General features: G+C 48.5%; 1 protein-coding gene across 4 annotated transcripts in view; it reads left to right on the forward strand.

Moving 5' to 3' along the window:
• Nucleotides 1–2,343, forward strand: part of RPS6KA1 (ribosomal protein S6 kinase A1) — a 46,338-nt gene extending 43,995 nt beyond the window's left edge. For all 4 annotated transcript variants that reach the window (XM_050794865.1, XM_050794871.1, XM_050794856.1 and 1 more), the window contains 2 exons: nucleotides 110–247; nucleotides 1,396–2,343. In XM_050794865.1, coding sequence (XP_050650822.1) covers nucleotides 110–247; nucleotides 1,396–1,518 — 261 coding nt within the window. In that variant the 3' untranslated portion in view covers nucleotides 1,519–2,343. The remainder of the gene's footprint in view (nucleotides 1–109; nucleotides 248–1,395) is intronic.
• The last annotated feature ends 12,887 nt before the right edge of the window (nucleotides 2,344–15,230 follow it).

Consider the following 15,230-nt stretch of genomic DNA (forward strand, 5'->3'; position numbering starts at 1 on the left):
TGCAAGGGTTCAGGCGGGAGCTAGCAGAAGATGGTTGCCCTCCTGTGTCCCATTAGGGGCCTGCTCCCCTGCAGCCCTCCCACCACCCCCTTGCCCACTGTGTCCCCAGGACCTGGTGTCCAAGATGCTACACGTGGATCCCCACCAGCGCCTCACAGCTAAGCAGGTTCTGCAGCATCCATGGGTCACCCAGAAAGACAAGCTTCCCCAAAGCCAGCTGTCCCACCAGGACCTACAGCTTGTGAAGGTATGGCCACCCTTGGGCTGCTGGGCATCTAGGGGGTCAGCCCAAGGTGGCACGGTCAGGGACTTGTGGCAGAGCCAGGCAATTCCATGTCTGTACGGAGCACCATGAGGTGGAACATAGGAGAAGAAGACACAGCCCTGCTGTCAGGGAGCTTAACACACTACAGTGTCACGGTGCATTCACGGCCCCCAGTCCTCTGGAAGACACAGCTGCTGACCTCTGAACCCTCCAGTCTTAAGGGGGTTGGACCCATGACCATAAAGGACCACTGAGGCTGGATTAACAGTGGGCTAGGCTGGGCGCGGTGGCTCACGCCTGTAATCCCAGCACTTTGGGAGGCCGAGGAGGGTGGATCACGAGGTCAGGAGTTCAAGACCAGCCTGACCAAGATGGTGAAATGCCATCTCTACTAAAAATACAAAAATTAGCCAGGCGTGGTGGCAGGCTCCTGTAATCCCAGCCATTCAGGAGGCTGAGGCAGGAGAATCACTTGAACCCAGGGGGCGGAGGTTGTAGTGAGCCAAGATTGTGCCACTGTGCTCCAGTCTGGGTGACAAAGTGACTCCATCTCAAAAAACAAACAAACAAAAAACAAAACAGTGGGCTATGGGGCTGGGTGCGGTGGCTCACGCCTATAATCCCAGCATTTTGGGAGGCCAAGGAGGGTGGATCACTTGAAGTCAGGAGTTGAAGACCAGCCTGGCCAAGATGGTGAAACCCCATCTCTACTAAAAATACAAAAATTAGCCAGGTGCAGTGGCAGGTGCCTGTAACATCCCAGCACTTTGGGAGGCTGAGGCAGGTGGATCACCTGAAGTCAGGAGTTCAAGACCAGCCTGGCCAACATGGTGAAACGCTGTCTCTACTAAAAATACAAAAATTAGCTGGGCGTGGTAGCGGGTACCTGTAATCCCAGCTACTTGGGAGGCTGAGGCAGGAGAATCGCTTGAACCCAGGAGGCGGAAGTTGCGATGAGCCAAGATCGTGCCACTGCACTCCAACCTTGCCTGTCTAAAAACAAAAATAAAACAAAACAAAAAACAGTGGGCTGTGGAACACTGAGCGGGGCTGGCCTACCCTTGGGGCATGCATCCCCTCCCCACTACATCTCCCACCATTATGAACTGACCTCCCCGCTTCTCTTTCAGGGAGCCATGGCTGCCACATACTCGGCACTCAACAGCTCCAAGCCCACCCCCCAGCTGAAGCCCATCGAGTCATCCATCCTGGCCCAGCGGCGAGTGAGGAAGTTGCCATCCACCACCCTGTGAGGCACCAGGGCATTCAGGCCGCAGGGCAGTGCTAGCTTGACGGAGGCAGCATGCTTCCCAGAGGGAGCAGGCCGGAGCCACAGGGCCAGAGGGAGCTGGAACCCGAGGGGCCGGGGAAGCCGCCAGCCCAGAACACCCCTAGTGAGGGTGTGAGAAGTGCCTTCTCCTTCCCCAGGATGGACTCTTCTCGGCTCAGGCTCTGCTGGTGGAAAGCGATTCACTGTACAAACTCTTTTTTTATGGAAAAAATGGCATCAACCACCATGGATTTTTACAAGATCCATTTGCCTTTCTGGGAGCAGAAACAGCCATTGCGGCCCAAGGAGGGGAACTGAGTCACACTGAGGCTCTCTGAGACTCTTTAGAGCAGCTTTGGGATCCCACCCTGGGGACCCCCACGATTGGCCATCTGTAGCCATCTGCACACACCTCCGAGACAGTCCAGTGTCACCTCTCTCAGAGCCTCTGGCTGGTTATTAGAATTCATTCTATCCCCAGTCAGCTCCTTTTCCGTTCTGTTCTGCTGGGAGTTCTAGAACCACTTCCTGCTACAGGAGTGGACTCATGCCCTGCTGGCTTCCAGCTTCAGGCACCAGCATCCACCTCGGCCCCACCAGTGGATCCCCTGTGGTCAGGCTGGGCAGCCCCAGAGAGAGGATGTGGAAAGCACTTTTTGGCTGACTTCTTTTGGGGTTGGCAACAGGACAGAGTTCACGGGAGGCCAGTGGGTGGGCCATGAGGGACAGGGGCTTTTTTCACTTCTTCCTCTGCTGGTTACTCAGGGTTCATCTGTCCATGGCCTTTCTAATAAACTGTTGAGTTGAAGCATGCTCTCCTCCACTGTTCATCCCTGAATTTACCCTCTCTCTGCTATTGGATGTTGAAGACATTGGCAGTGACAGAAAATGGGCCAGGGCCAATTAGCCCAGCTGCTTGGAACCAGGTCATCTGGGGAGTGTGTGGGAATCCTGCTGGTCTGGCCCACGCGTCCCTGCCAGGGGATTCCATTATGGTATTGATAACAGTATTACTAGCCACTGGTGACCAAGTGCCAGGCACTATGCCTGGGCCTCACATGAATATCTCATTTAATCTTGACCCTGTAAGGTAGATGCTCTGTATTATCCCGGTTTTTTTTTTTTTTTTTTTTTTTGAGACGGAGTCTCGCTGTCGCCCAGGCTGGAGTGCAGTGGCCGGATCTCAGCTCACTGCAAGCTCCGCCTCCTGAGTTTACGCCATTCTCCTGCCTCAGCCTCCCGAGTAGCTGGGACTACAGGCGCCCGCCACCTCGCCCGGCTAGTTTTTTGTTTCTTTTAGTAGAGACGGGGTTTCACCATGTTAGCCAGGATGGTCTCGATCTCCTGACCTCGTGATCCGCCCATCTCAGCCTCCCAAAGTGTATCCCTGTTTTATAGATGGGGAAACAGGCTCAAGTTGGGGAATGACATTTTCTCATGCAGTATTTTCTGAGCACCCTTTCTGGCCCTGTACTGGATGCTGATGAACCAGGTATAGAACAAGGCCATTGTGTCCAGGGGTCTTACCTCCCAGTAGGGGAGATGGACACTTAACAAGCCAAGGTCAGCTACTGAGAAGACATGTGCGGAATTAAACTTGGGTGAGAAATTGGGTGGTCAGGGAAGGCCATTCTGGGGAGGTAACCCAGGAGCTGAGATCTGAATGGTGAGAAGGGGTCAGCCAAGACTGGGAGGCAGAGGGCAGGCAGGACAAAGTCCATGAGGGGGAAACAGGCTTGGTGTGCTCAGGGATGAGAGGAGGCTGATGTAGCTGTGTCCCCCAGAGCCAGGCGTTCGCCCAAGACGAGGCGGGAGAGGAGGCAGAAACTAGTTGTGCTAGGCATTGTAGGCCAGGATTAAGTGTGTGTTTAATTCTGAGTGAGGTGCAAGCTCCTAAAATAATTTAGGCAGGAAAGTGACATGATTTGATCATGATTTGATTCACATTTTTAAAAGATCCCTCTGGGCCAGATGCGGTGGTTCACACCTTTTATCCCACCACTTTGGGAGGCCGAGGCAGGCAGATCACTTGAGGTCAGGAGCTCAAGACCAGCCTGGCTAGCATGGCGAAACTCTCCCTACTAAAAATACAAAAATTAGCTGGGGGTGGTGGTGCACGCCTGTAGTCCCAGCAACTCACAAGGCTGTGGCATGAGAATTGCTTGAACTGGGAGGCAGAGGTTGCAGTGAACCGCGATCACACCACAGGCAACAGAGCGAGACTGTCTCAAAAAAATAAAAGATCATTCCAGCTGCTCTGTAGATAATTTGCAGTGAGGTGGGGAGGCAGGAGGGAAGCAGGGTGACCAGGTTGGTGGCTACTGCAGTAGCCCAGGCAAGAGATGAGGTGGCTTGGACTAGGGTGGTGGAGTGGAGATAGGGATGGAGTGGATGGGGTCAAGATATGCTCTGGAGGTAAAGTAGATAGCACTTGCTGGCAGTTTGCATGCAGAGGATAAGAGAAACAGGAGATTCAAGGATATTTTCTAGATTTTAGGGGAAAGAGTTTTGGGGGAAGCATTGGAGAGGAGTAGATTTGAGGAAAATTTTTAGAGCTCTGTGGAAAGTAACTTTTAAATATCCAAATGGCAGGGCATGGTGGCTCATGCCTGTAATCCCAGCACTTTGGGAGGCTGAGGCAGGTGGATAACCTGAGGTCGAGAGTTCGAGACCAGCCTGACCAACGTGGAGAAACCCCGTCTCTACTAAATAAAAAAAAATACAAAATTAGCCAAGCGTGGTGGCGCATGCCTACTTGGGAGGCTGAGGCAGGAGAATCACTTGAACCCAGGAGGCCGAGGTTGCGGTGAGCTGAGATTGCACCATTGCACTCCAGCCTGGGCAACAAGAGTAAAACTCTGTCTCAAAAAAAAAAAAAAAAAAAAAAAAAAAAAAAATCCAAATGGAAAATTAGAAGTTGAAGTTCTAGGGAGAGATCTGGACTGGAAAGATAAATTTGGGAGTCATTAGCTTGGAGAAAGTTTGCAAAGCCAAGAGACGGGGCTTCTCAGAGTGTGGTCCATGGACCAGCAGCATCAGCATCATCTGGGAGCTGAGTAGAAGCTCTGAATCTCAGGCCCGTCCCCAGACCTGGTTAATAGAAATCTATGTTATAACAAAGTCTACATGTGATTTCTATGCATATTAAAGCTTGAGAAGTGCTGTTCTAGGGACTGAGCAAAGACGAGGGGGTCAGGGGATGCCTGTGCTGAGCCCTGGAGCACCAGCAAGGGAGACTCAGGGATGACAACCAGAGGACCCCCCCACCCCCAGACTGGCAAGATTCCAAGCCTTATGAACCAGGCCTTGGTTTCCATTACTTCTAGCCTCCCCACTTTACAGATTTTAGAAAGCCAGGGCCTTAGAGGTGAATAAGTCCTGTTATGATGGAAGGAGATTCTGATAACAGCAGCTAAGTTTTGGAGCTGGCTTAAGTGTACAGATTCGAAGCCTGGCAGCCTCCCCACAGGAGCAAAGAGGGTGCTGTTGGGGCCCCATGGGCTCAGAAGTCCTCCTGTGCAACCAGTGACACTTACGTGGTACTTAGCCCCAACCCACGTCCTGTGTGTTTCACTTATTGGAGACTTGGTTTCCTTATCTTGGAACCAACATTTCCTGTCCCACCCATCACCCAGGGTTGTCTCCCCTGGACCCCATCACCCAGCTGGAATCCTGAGCATCACCCTGCCTCCTTCCCCCCAACTTCTGCATCCTGGCACCATCAATTCTGTTTCCTAAATATTTGGAGGATCCATCCCCTCCTCTCCATCCTCCCTGCCCTTCTCATATTTTTGTTCTTTCAGTAGCCTACTAAATCCAGACTTTTGTGTCCCCAACATCCTCCATTTACAATCACAAATCTGACCCAGCATCTGCCCTGAAGTGACTCCTCACTGTTTACAAGATAGAGCTGAGGCATCCTCGCTTGAATTCAGTGTCCTGTGTGATCTGGCCCCACCAAGACCCCAGTGTCAGCTCTGTAACTTGTCCCCAAACTGCTCACAAGACCCAAACCTGCCATGCTTCTGCCTCCGCTGGATTCTGCTGCCACATGTGCCCCACTGATTTCTCATCCTTTAGGAAAATTCAAATGACACCTCCGGGGAGCCAACTAGGACACCCCAAACTGTGGTGACCTTCCTTTGGGGTCCCCAGACCCCACTCCGTGCCCCATTTCTGTGTATACTACACTTTTGGAAACAGCTGATGATGTGTTTTCTCCCCACTAGTCTGTGAACCTGAGGGTGTGGGCTGTGCTTTGTTCATTCCATATCCTGTGCACCTGGCACACAGTTTTTTGGTCCTCAGCTAGTGTTTGTTGAATGACTGAGTGAACGAGAGTGGACTTGATGGTGCTGGGGGAAGCACAGAGCTGGAACCTGGAAAGGCATCTGGGGTGGAAGGGAAGCTGGTGCTCTGAGGCATTGAGCAGTTAGTGTCTTGCCCCAGGCACCTGAGGGAAGATTCAAGAACCAGGAAATGGTGGTGGATGGGTGGGTGGCGTGGGAGTCCCTAGGTTTCTCAGCAGCCAAACCCCAAAACCCTAATACTTCACCTCTGTGGGCTTCAGTTTCTGCACTTGCTAAATGGGGATAATTCCTGCCCACCTCACAGCCTTACCCGAAGATCAAATGAGTGTGTGAATATGAATGTGTTTAGGAAGGTAAAAAGCTTTGCAATTAGGCTTATGATAGTTTTCACAGGTCGGGACAGTCCCCCAAGAACTCACTGGACTCCAGAAACGCAGTTCCCAGCCACCAGCACCTCCAGTAGGAACTTTCCTCTCTGAGTGCTGACTGCCTGGACAAAACCCACTAATAGGCTGGGCATGGTGGATCACGCTTATAGTTGCAGCACTTTGGGAGGCCAAAGCAGGAGTATCATTTGAGGCCAGGAGTTCGTGACCATTCTGGGCAATGTAGTGAGACCCAAGACCCTGTTTCTATTTAAAGAAAAAAAAAGTAAAAATGTTTTTAAACCAACTAATGGGAGTGTATATTCAGGGCAACTTGAATCTATGCTCCCTAGGAATAAATATTTTAAATAAGAAAAAAAAAAAAAAAACACTAATAGCAATAACCCAGCTTGGGAAAACAAATGATCAATCCTCATGTCCCCAAGTTCCACAGTCACTCTTCCTTTTTTTTGAGAGTCTTGTTCTGTCACCCAAGCTTGCTGCAACCTCTGCTTCACGGGTTCCAGTGATCCTCCCACCTCAGCCTAACAAGCTGGGACTACAGGTGTGTGCCACCATAGCCAGCTAATTTATTTTCTTTTTTAGAAACAGGGTCTCACTATGTTGCCCAGGCTGGCCACCCTTCCCTTTAATGCCCAGATAACAACCCCTGAGCACTCACCCTTCAGAATGTCCCCTCCCATAAAATAGTGGCTCCCATCTATCAATCAAATGCTCATGATGGAGTGCTGGGCACCAAGTGCTTTCCTTGCTTTATTTCATTTGATCCTCATTATGAGGGAGATGTGATAATTTCACACACAAGAAAACTGAGGATCGGAAATTAAATGACTTGCTCGAGTACCCAGCTAAGAGGCAGAGCAGGACTCAAATAGAAATCTGTGTTTCTGAAACTCACACTTCACTGGTGTGCTGTCCAGCCTCTCTGCTTCTGAAAATGCCCAAGACCTAGTTCCACGTTCCACAGATCTGTCTGGTGATGACCCTTCCCCTCAGCCAGCCAGGTGATCATAAAGTTCCCATAACATTGGGTTCTGGTGTCAATTAGAGGACACAGTTGGAAAGTTCTATTTCCCAGCTGGCAAGGTGTAGAAAACAAGATGGGGAATTTGGGGAGTTTCCTACAGACATTCTCAGAAGGTAGAGAGTTCCCACCACCTGTGCTGCACACGCAGAGCACTAATGACGTGTTGAGGTCTTACAGGAGATTCCTCTTCCCTTAGGGGACTGTTTAGATGATCTCACATGTCCCCTTTGGGTAGGGGACTCAGATTCTCAGTTGTTGGTGCAGACATCAAAATCCCTGAGCATTTTTTGCATTTTACCCACTTATGTATCATGTTTTCCATGATTACTTCAGGCCTCCATAAAGAAAAGGCTGGTTTCCTACATATGTTAAATAATTAAACCAGTTAGCACCTTGGTTAACACATGGATTTAATTCACTCACTCACCCTGTAATGAAAGGCCACAAAGAACACGCCCATCAGTGATTGGTCATTTGTTCATTGGCCATGGTAGGCACAAGGTCTTGAGTTCCTTCTTTAACCAGGCAGAGTATACACATCATCCCTAATACGCAAAGCAATCTAATGAGGGAGGCATTACAATTTCCATTATTTATTTATTTAGTTATTTATTTTTTGAGATGGAGTCTCACTTGGTCACTCAGGCTGGAGTACAATGGGACAGTCTCGAGTCACTGCAACCTCTGCCTCCCGGGTTCAAATGATTCTCCTGCCTCAGTCTCCCAAGTAGCTGGGACTATAGGTGCGTACCACCATACCCAGCTAATTTTTGTATTTTTAGTAGAGACGGGGTTTCACTATGTTGGCCAGGCTGGTCTTGGACTCCTGATCTCGTGATCCACCTGCCTCGGCCTCCCAAAGTGCTGGGATTACAGGCGTGAGCCACTGCACCCAGCCTACAATTTCCATTTTATGACAAGGAAACTGAGGCTAAGGGAGGACACTTGCCCACAATCCCCAAGCAAGGAAGTGGCTCAGCCAGGTTTTGAACTGAGGCGTATCTGGCTCCAAGCTCATATGTGTCCTACTATTCAACCCTGGTGCACAGGCTAAATCTCTTCCCACAGTGACTCATAAAATCTCACAGTCAGAAGGGCTCTAAAGGCCTAGACTCAACCCCCACCCACTATAGGAATCTCCCACAGAGGGTTTCCACTTTCTGTTCGAATACCACCAGCGATGGAGAATCCACCACATCACAAGGCAGTCCCCCACACAGTTGGAAAGTTCCTCCACTTTGAACTGACGACTTCTGAGTAGCTTCCACTTCTTGTGGGGGGTTCCCACTAACTCCTGGGGACCCAAGGGAGAAATGATTCAACAGAAGCAGGAGAGAGATCTACATGAGCACCCCACCCCCAGTGGAGGTAGCTACAGGTGTCAGGCAAAGGAGTGGTACTAAGGCTAAGCCAAGGAGAGAGAAAGACCCAGAGAAGTGAGCAGGAGGCCCTCGTGGGCCATCATCCTCCAGGGCCTTTGCAGTGGCCCCCACCTTTTCCCTCCCACCTCAGCTCCTGCCCCACTCACCTGTGAAGGCAGCAGTGGGTAATGGGAACAGGCAGAGCTAGACAGACCTGAGGTCATACCCCAGCCCTAATGCTGACCTGCTCTGTGACCTTGGGCAAGTTGCTTCACTATTCTTACTTTTCAGTTGTCCAACAGGGCGATAGTGAGCATTAAAGAAGGGGGTGTTGGCTGGGCACGGTGGCTCATGCCTGTAATCCCAGCACTTTGGGAGGCTGAAGCCGGCGGATCATTGGAGGCCAGGAGTTCGAGACCAGCCTGGCTAACATGGTGAAACCCCATCTATACTAAACACACACACACAGACAAATTAGCCAGGCGAGGTGGCAAGTGCCTGTAATCCGAGCTATTCGTGAGGCTGAGACAAGAATCGCTTGAACCTGAGAGGCGGAGACAGCAGTGAGCCAAGATCGCGCCACTGCACTCCAGCCTGGGTGACAGAGTGAGACTCTGAAGTCTCAAAATTTAAAAATAAAATAATAAAATAAAGGGGAGAGCGTGTGAAGTGTGTACAGAGCTGCTCAGTTATAAGCAAACAACACGAGGACGTGGGAAGCAGGCTAGAGTAGTGTGGTTAAGTACAGACCTGGGGTTAGGCTGTCCTGGTTTTGTTATTTCACTTTTTTCTTGAGGGACAAACAGTCCTGGCTTACAATTCAACTTTGACCACTTGCTTGTGGACCTTGGGCAAGCCATTTAATCTCTCTACCTTGATTTACTCATATTATTCCTTTATTTATTTTTTAGAGGCAGAGTCTTATTCTGCCTTGTCACCCAGGCTGGAGTGCAGTGGTATGATCATGGCTCACTGTAACCTCAACCTCCCAGGTTCAAGCAATCCTCCCACTTCAGCCTCCTCAGTAGCTTAGACCACAGGCACGGACCAACATGACTGGCTAATTTTTGTTTTATTTTATTATTTTATTTTTTTGTAGAGATGGGTTCTCGCCATGTTGCCTGGACTGGTCTTGAACTCCTGGGCTCAAGTAATCCTCCTGCCTCGGCCTCCCAAAGTGCTGCGATTACAGGTCTGAGCCAATGCGCCCTGCCTTCCCACCGTTTTAAGTAGAAGGAATCATATCCAGAACCCGGACAGGTCAGCTCATTTAAGCATCCTTGCCCCATGAAAAGAGGGAGCCCTTTCATGATGACCTTTTCTCTCTTTCCAGAATCTCTCTCTGAGTTATAACTCATGTTTATGACTCAGTCTGAGACTTCTTTTTATAATTTCCTCTGTTTCTCTTCCCTTCATCTGCTCCCCACCACCCCCGCCCGCTGTGGGCTGAGTTGAGAAACCGAGGGGTGATGACACATGTCAGAGCTGGTCATGAGGCCTACACTTAGGATGGGCCTGGGGTCACCCATCTGTTGCAGAATCTTCTTACCAGACCTGGACTTGGGCAAAGTCATTCCTGTAGTCATTAGGAAGCATTTCAGCTACTGGGTCCTTTGTGGACTTCTGTGAGTGGGGGTTGGGATCAGAAGACACAAATGAGGTCAAATCTCAACAGCAGACATCACTAACTATGTGATCTTGGGCAAGTCACTTGGCCTAAGTCTTATTTCCCTCATCTGCAGACCATCATCAGAGAGTTATGGAGGAGATACAAAGAAATAATGAGAATAAAGGCTCTGGCAGGGATCAGATCCAGAAAAAATGATGGCTGAGTTGCCAGAATGCTTGATAGAACCTTCAGGCCTAATGAGATGCTCCAGAACCAAGGGATCTTAATTCAGGGTCCATGGCATCCCAGGCATGGGGATATATGTAAAACGACCTGTATATCTTCCTGGGAGGAGAGGGTACAGGGTTTGTCATCAGATTCTCAAAGGAATTCAAGATCTCCTAAATGTTAAGAAACATTTTACCCAGGGGAGCAGATAACTAACACTTTTACTTTTCAAGCATGTAGAACAGCAGTCCTGCCGCAGCACTGTGCAATAGTTCTTTCAGTAGGCTTAACATTCCAGGCTGGGCAGTAGCTCAGACCTATAACCCCAACACTTTGGGAGGCCGAGGCAGGTGTATGGCTTGAGCCCAGGAGTTTGAGACCAGCCTCGGCAACATGGTGAAACCCCCTTTATACCAAAAATACAAAAAAATTAGTCAGGCATGGTGGGGTGTGACTGTGGTCCCAGCTATTTGGAAAGCTGAGAAAAGCTGAGGTGGGAGGATCTCTGGAGCCAGGGAAGTTGAGGCTGCAGTGAGCCATGATTGCATCACTGCATTCCAGCCTGGGTGATAGAGAGAAACTAGGCATACACACACACACACACACACACACACACACACACACACACATATATATATATAAAAAATTTAAAAAACACAAAAATTAAAAACTTATGTTCCAGACATAGAAGATACTAAAATGAGAGCAATTGGCTTCTTGACTTTCTGGAGCATTGAACTTCAGAGAGGTTAAATGATTTAGCCAAGGTCACACAGTGCTAAAGGAAGCCTGATGCTGGAATTGGACCCCCAAGTCTCTGACTGCAAAGTTGGCCACTTTGTGTCTTGATAGAGGGGCCTTCCCAGGGGTCAAGATCCTTCTGGTTGGCTGAGACCAACAAGATCAGCATTCTATAAGGCCTGGGAATGGTCACTGGTTGGGGTTACAATGAGGGCCTCTGCCAGGGAGATGAGTCTGAACTACTAGCTCACCTCCTGGGGGTACTGATGAGCTGCCTGTAGATTAACTGGGGTTGTTAATCACCCATGATTCAGGGAGAAGGGGTTATCTTGCTAACTGCAGTCTGACAGACCATGAGGGAACTCCACATGTGTATTTATAGCAACAACACTGAGGTTTAATTTATATACAATAAAATGCATAGATTGGCTGGGCGCGGTGGCTCACGCCTGTAATCCCAGCACTTTGGGAGGCCGAGGTGGGCAGATCACCTGAGGGTCAGCCTGACCAACATGGAGAAACCCCGTCTCTACTGAAAATACAAAATTAACCGGGCGTGGTGGTGCGTGCCTGTAATCCCAGTTACTTAGGAGGCTGAGGCAGGAGAATCGCTTGAACCCGGAGGTGGAGGTTGTGGTGAGCCAAGATTGTGCCATTGCACTTCAGCCTGGGCAACAAGATCAAAACTCTGTCTCAAAAAATAATAATAATAAATAAGTAAATTTAAAAATAAAAAATAATAAAAATAATAAAATGCATAGATTTTAAAAGTACAATTGAATGAGTTTGGACAAACTCATACACGTATGAAACCCACACCACTCTCAAGGTATAGAAAGTTTTCATTATGCAGAGAATTCCTTGTGTCCCCTCTCAATTCCTTCGGTGCCAGAGGCAATCACTGTTCTGATTTTTGTCACCATAAGTTAGTTTTGCCTGTTCTAGAACTCAATAAAAATTGAATCGCCCAGTGTATACTTTTTGTGTCTGACTTTTTCCATTCAACATAACATCTGTGAAGATTCATCAATCTTGTTGTATGTCAATAGCTCATTCTCTGTTGTTGCTGAAATGGTATTCTATTGAATGAAAATGCCACAGTTTAATTCATTCATCTGTTGATGGACATTCTTTTTATCCCCCAGTTTTGGGCTAATATAAACATTTATGTACGAGTCTTTGTGTGGACACATGTTTATATTTCTCTCGGGTAAATAGAAGCAGTATTGCCGTGTCACAGGATAGGTGAATGTTTAATTATATAAAAAGTTACTAGGCTGGGTATGGTGGCTCACGCCTATAATCCCAGCACTTTGGGAGGCCAAGGTGGACGGATTGCTTGAGTTCAGGAGTTGAGACCAGCCTTGGCAACATGGTAAAACCCCATCTCTACAAAAAAAAAAAAAAAAAAAAAAAAAAAAAATTAGCTGGGCATGGTGACGAACCTGTAGTCCCTACTACTCAGGGGGCTGAGGTGGGAGGATTGCTTGACCCCAGGAGGTGGAGACTGCAGTGAGCCATGATCACGCCACTGCACTCCAGCCTGGCTGACAGAGTGAGACCCTGTCTCGAAAAGAAAAAAAAAAAATACTAAATTGTTTTCCAAAGCAGTTGTGCCATTTTACACTCCCACCAGGAATGTATGACAGTTCCTGTTGCTTCAAACCCCTTGCCAGCCTTTGGTATTATTAATCTTTTTTTTTTTTTGAGACAGAGCTTTTGATCTTGTTGCTCAGGCTGGAGTGCACTGGCGCGATCTTGGCTCACTGCAACCTCCGCCTCTCAGGGTCAAGCAATTATCCTGCCCCAGCCTCCTGAGTAGCTGGGATTACAGGTGTGCACCACCACACCCTGCTAATTGTTTTGTATTTTCAGTAAAGATGGGGTTTCACCATGTTGGCCAGGCTGGTCTTGAACTGCTGACCTCAGGTGATCCACCTGCCTCAGCCTCCCAGAGTGCTGGGATTACAAGTGTGAGCCAACATGCTGGTGAGTTTTTTTTGTTTGTTTTTTTTTTTGAGACAGAGTCTTGCTCTGTCACCCAGGCTGGAGTGCAGTGGCACAATCTTGGCTCACTGCAACCGCCACCTCCCAGGTTCAAGCGATTCTTCTGCCTCAGTCTCCCAAATAGCTGGGATTACAGGCATGCACCACCATGCCCAGCTAATTTTTGTGTTTTGAGTAGAGACGGGGTTTCACCATATTAGCCAGGCTGGTCTCAAACTCCTGACCTCGTGATCCGCCCGCCCGGCCACACCCTGTGATATTATTAATTTTTTTAACTTTAGTCATTCAAGTGGGTATGAAGTGATTTATCTTTGAGGATTTAATTTGCATATCTCTAATGACTAATGACATTAAGCATCTTTTGGTGTGCTTATTGAATATTCCTGTATACTTCTTCATCTATTCAAAATTTTTGAGCCATTTAAAAAATTGTGCTGGGGCCAGGCCCAGTGGCTCATGCCTGTAATCCCAGCACTTTGGGAGGCCAAGGCGGGCAGATCACCTGCAGTCAGGAGTTCGAGACCAGCCTGGCCAACATGGTGAAACCCAGTCTCTATTAAAAAAAAAAAAAATACAAAATTAGCTGGGTGTGGTGTTGCACACCTGTAATCCCAGCTACTTGAGAGGCTGAGGCAGGAGAATCACTTGAACCTGGGAGGTGGCAGTTGTAGTGAGTCGAGCTCGCACCATTGCACTCCAGCCAGGGCAAAAAGAGCAAAATTCCATCTCAAAAAACAAAACAAAACAAAAAAATTGTGTTGGCTGTGCATGGTGGTGGCTCATGCCTGTAATCCCAGCACTTTGGGAGGCCGAGGTGGGTGGACTACCTGAGGTCAGGAGTTTGAGACCAGCCTGGCCAACATGGTGAAATCCCATCTCTACTGAAAATACAAAAATTAGCCAGGCGCAGTGGCAGTTGCCTGCAATCCCAGCTACTTGAAAGGCTGAGGCAGAAGAATCGCTTGAACCTGGGAGGTGAAGGTTGCAGTGAGCCTAGATCACACCACTGCACTCCAGCCTGGGTGACAGAGCAAGACTCCGTCTCAAATAATAATAATAATAATACAATAAATAAATAAAAATAAAAAGTTGTGTTGTTGGCCACACATGGTGGCTCATGCCTGTAATCCCAGCAATTTGGGAGGCCAAGGCAGGAGGATCACTTGAGCCCAGTAGTTTGAGAACAGCCTGGGCAACATAGTGAGACTTTGTCACTACAAAAAAATTTTTTTTACTTAGCTGGGCATAGTATCACATGCCTGTGGTCCTAGTTACTTGGGAAGCTGAGCCGAGAGGACTGCTTAGGCCTGGGAGGTCGAAGCTGCAGTGAACTGAGATCATGCCACTGCACTCCAGCCTAGACGACTGAGTCTCGAAAAAAAAAAAAAAAAGGTTAGAAACCTACAAGAGGAGAGGTTAAATAACTTACTCAAGGACACAGGTAGTAAGAGACAGAGATGGGATTAAATCTAGGTCAGCCTCACCTGGAACTTCCTGCTCCTAATTCTTACTACTTTACTGTCTCTGTAATTTAAGACCCAGGTGATGGTTAGCCTGGAATTTTTTTTTTTTTTTTTTAAATTTTTTTGAGATGGAGTCTCACTCTGTCGCCCAGGCTGGAGTGCAGTGGTGTGATCTAGGCTCACTGCAAGCTCCACCTCCCGGATTCATTTATACCATTCTCCTGCCTCAGTCTCCGGAGTAGCTGGGACTACAGGCGCCCACCACCATGCCCAGCTAAGTTTTTGTATTTTTAGTAGAGATGGGGTTTCACCATGTTAGCCAGGATAGTCTCGATCTCCTGACCTTGTCATCTGCCCGCCTCGGCCTCCCAAAGTGCTGTGATTACAGGTGTGAGCCACCACGCCCGGCCTAGCCTGGAAATTTTAAAGATCTGCAAAGTTTTCTAATAGGATTGCATGAGATCTATTGCTTAACTTGAGGAGAATCTACATCTTAACAATACTGACTCTTCCAATTCATGAAATATCTATTTAGATTTAATTTTTCTCAGCAATGTTTTATA

The sequence above is a fragment of the Macaca thibetana genome, chromosome 1 (assembly GCF_024542745.1).
Source record: "Macaca thibetana thibetana isolate TM-01 chromosome 1, ASM2454274v1, whole genome shotgun sequence".
NCBI lineage: Eukaryota > Metazoa > Chordata > Mammalia > Primates > Cercopithecidae > Macaca > Macaca thibetana.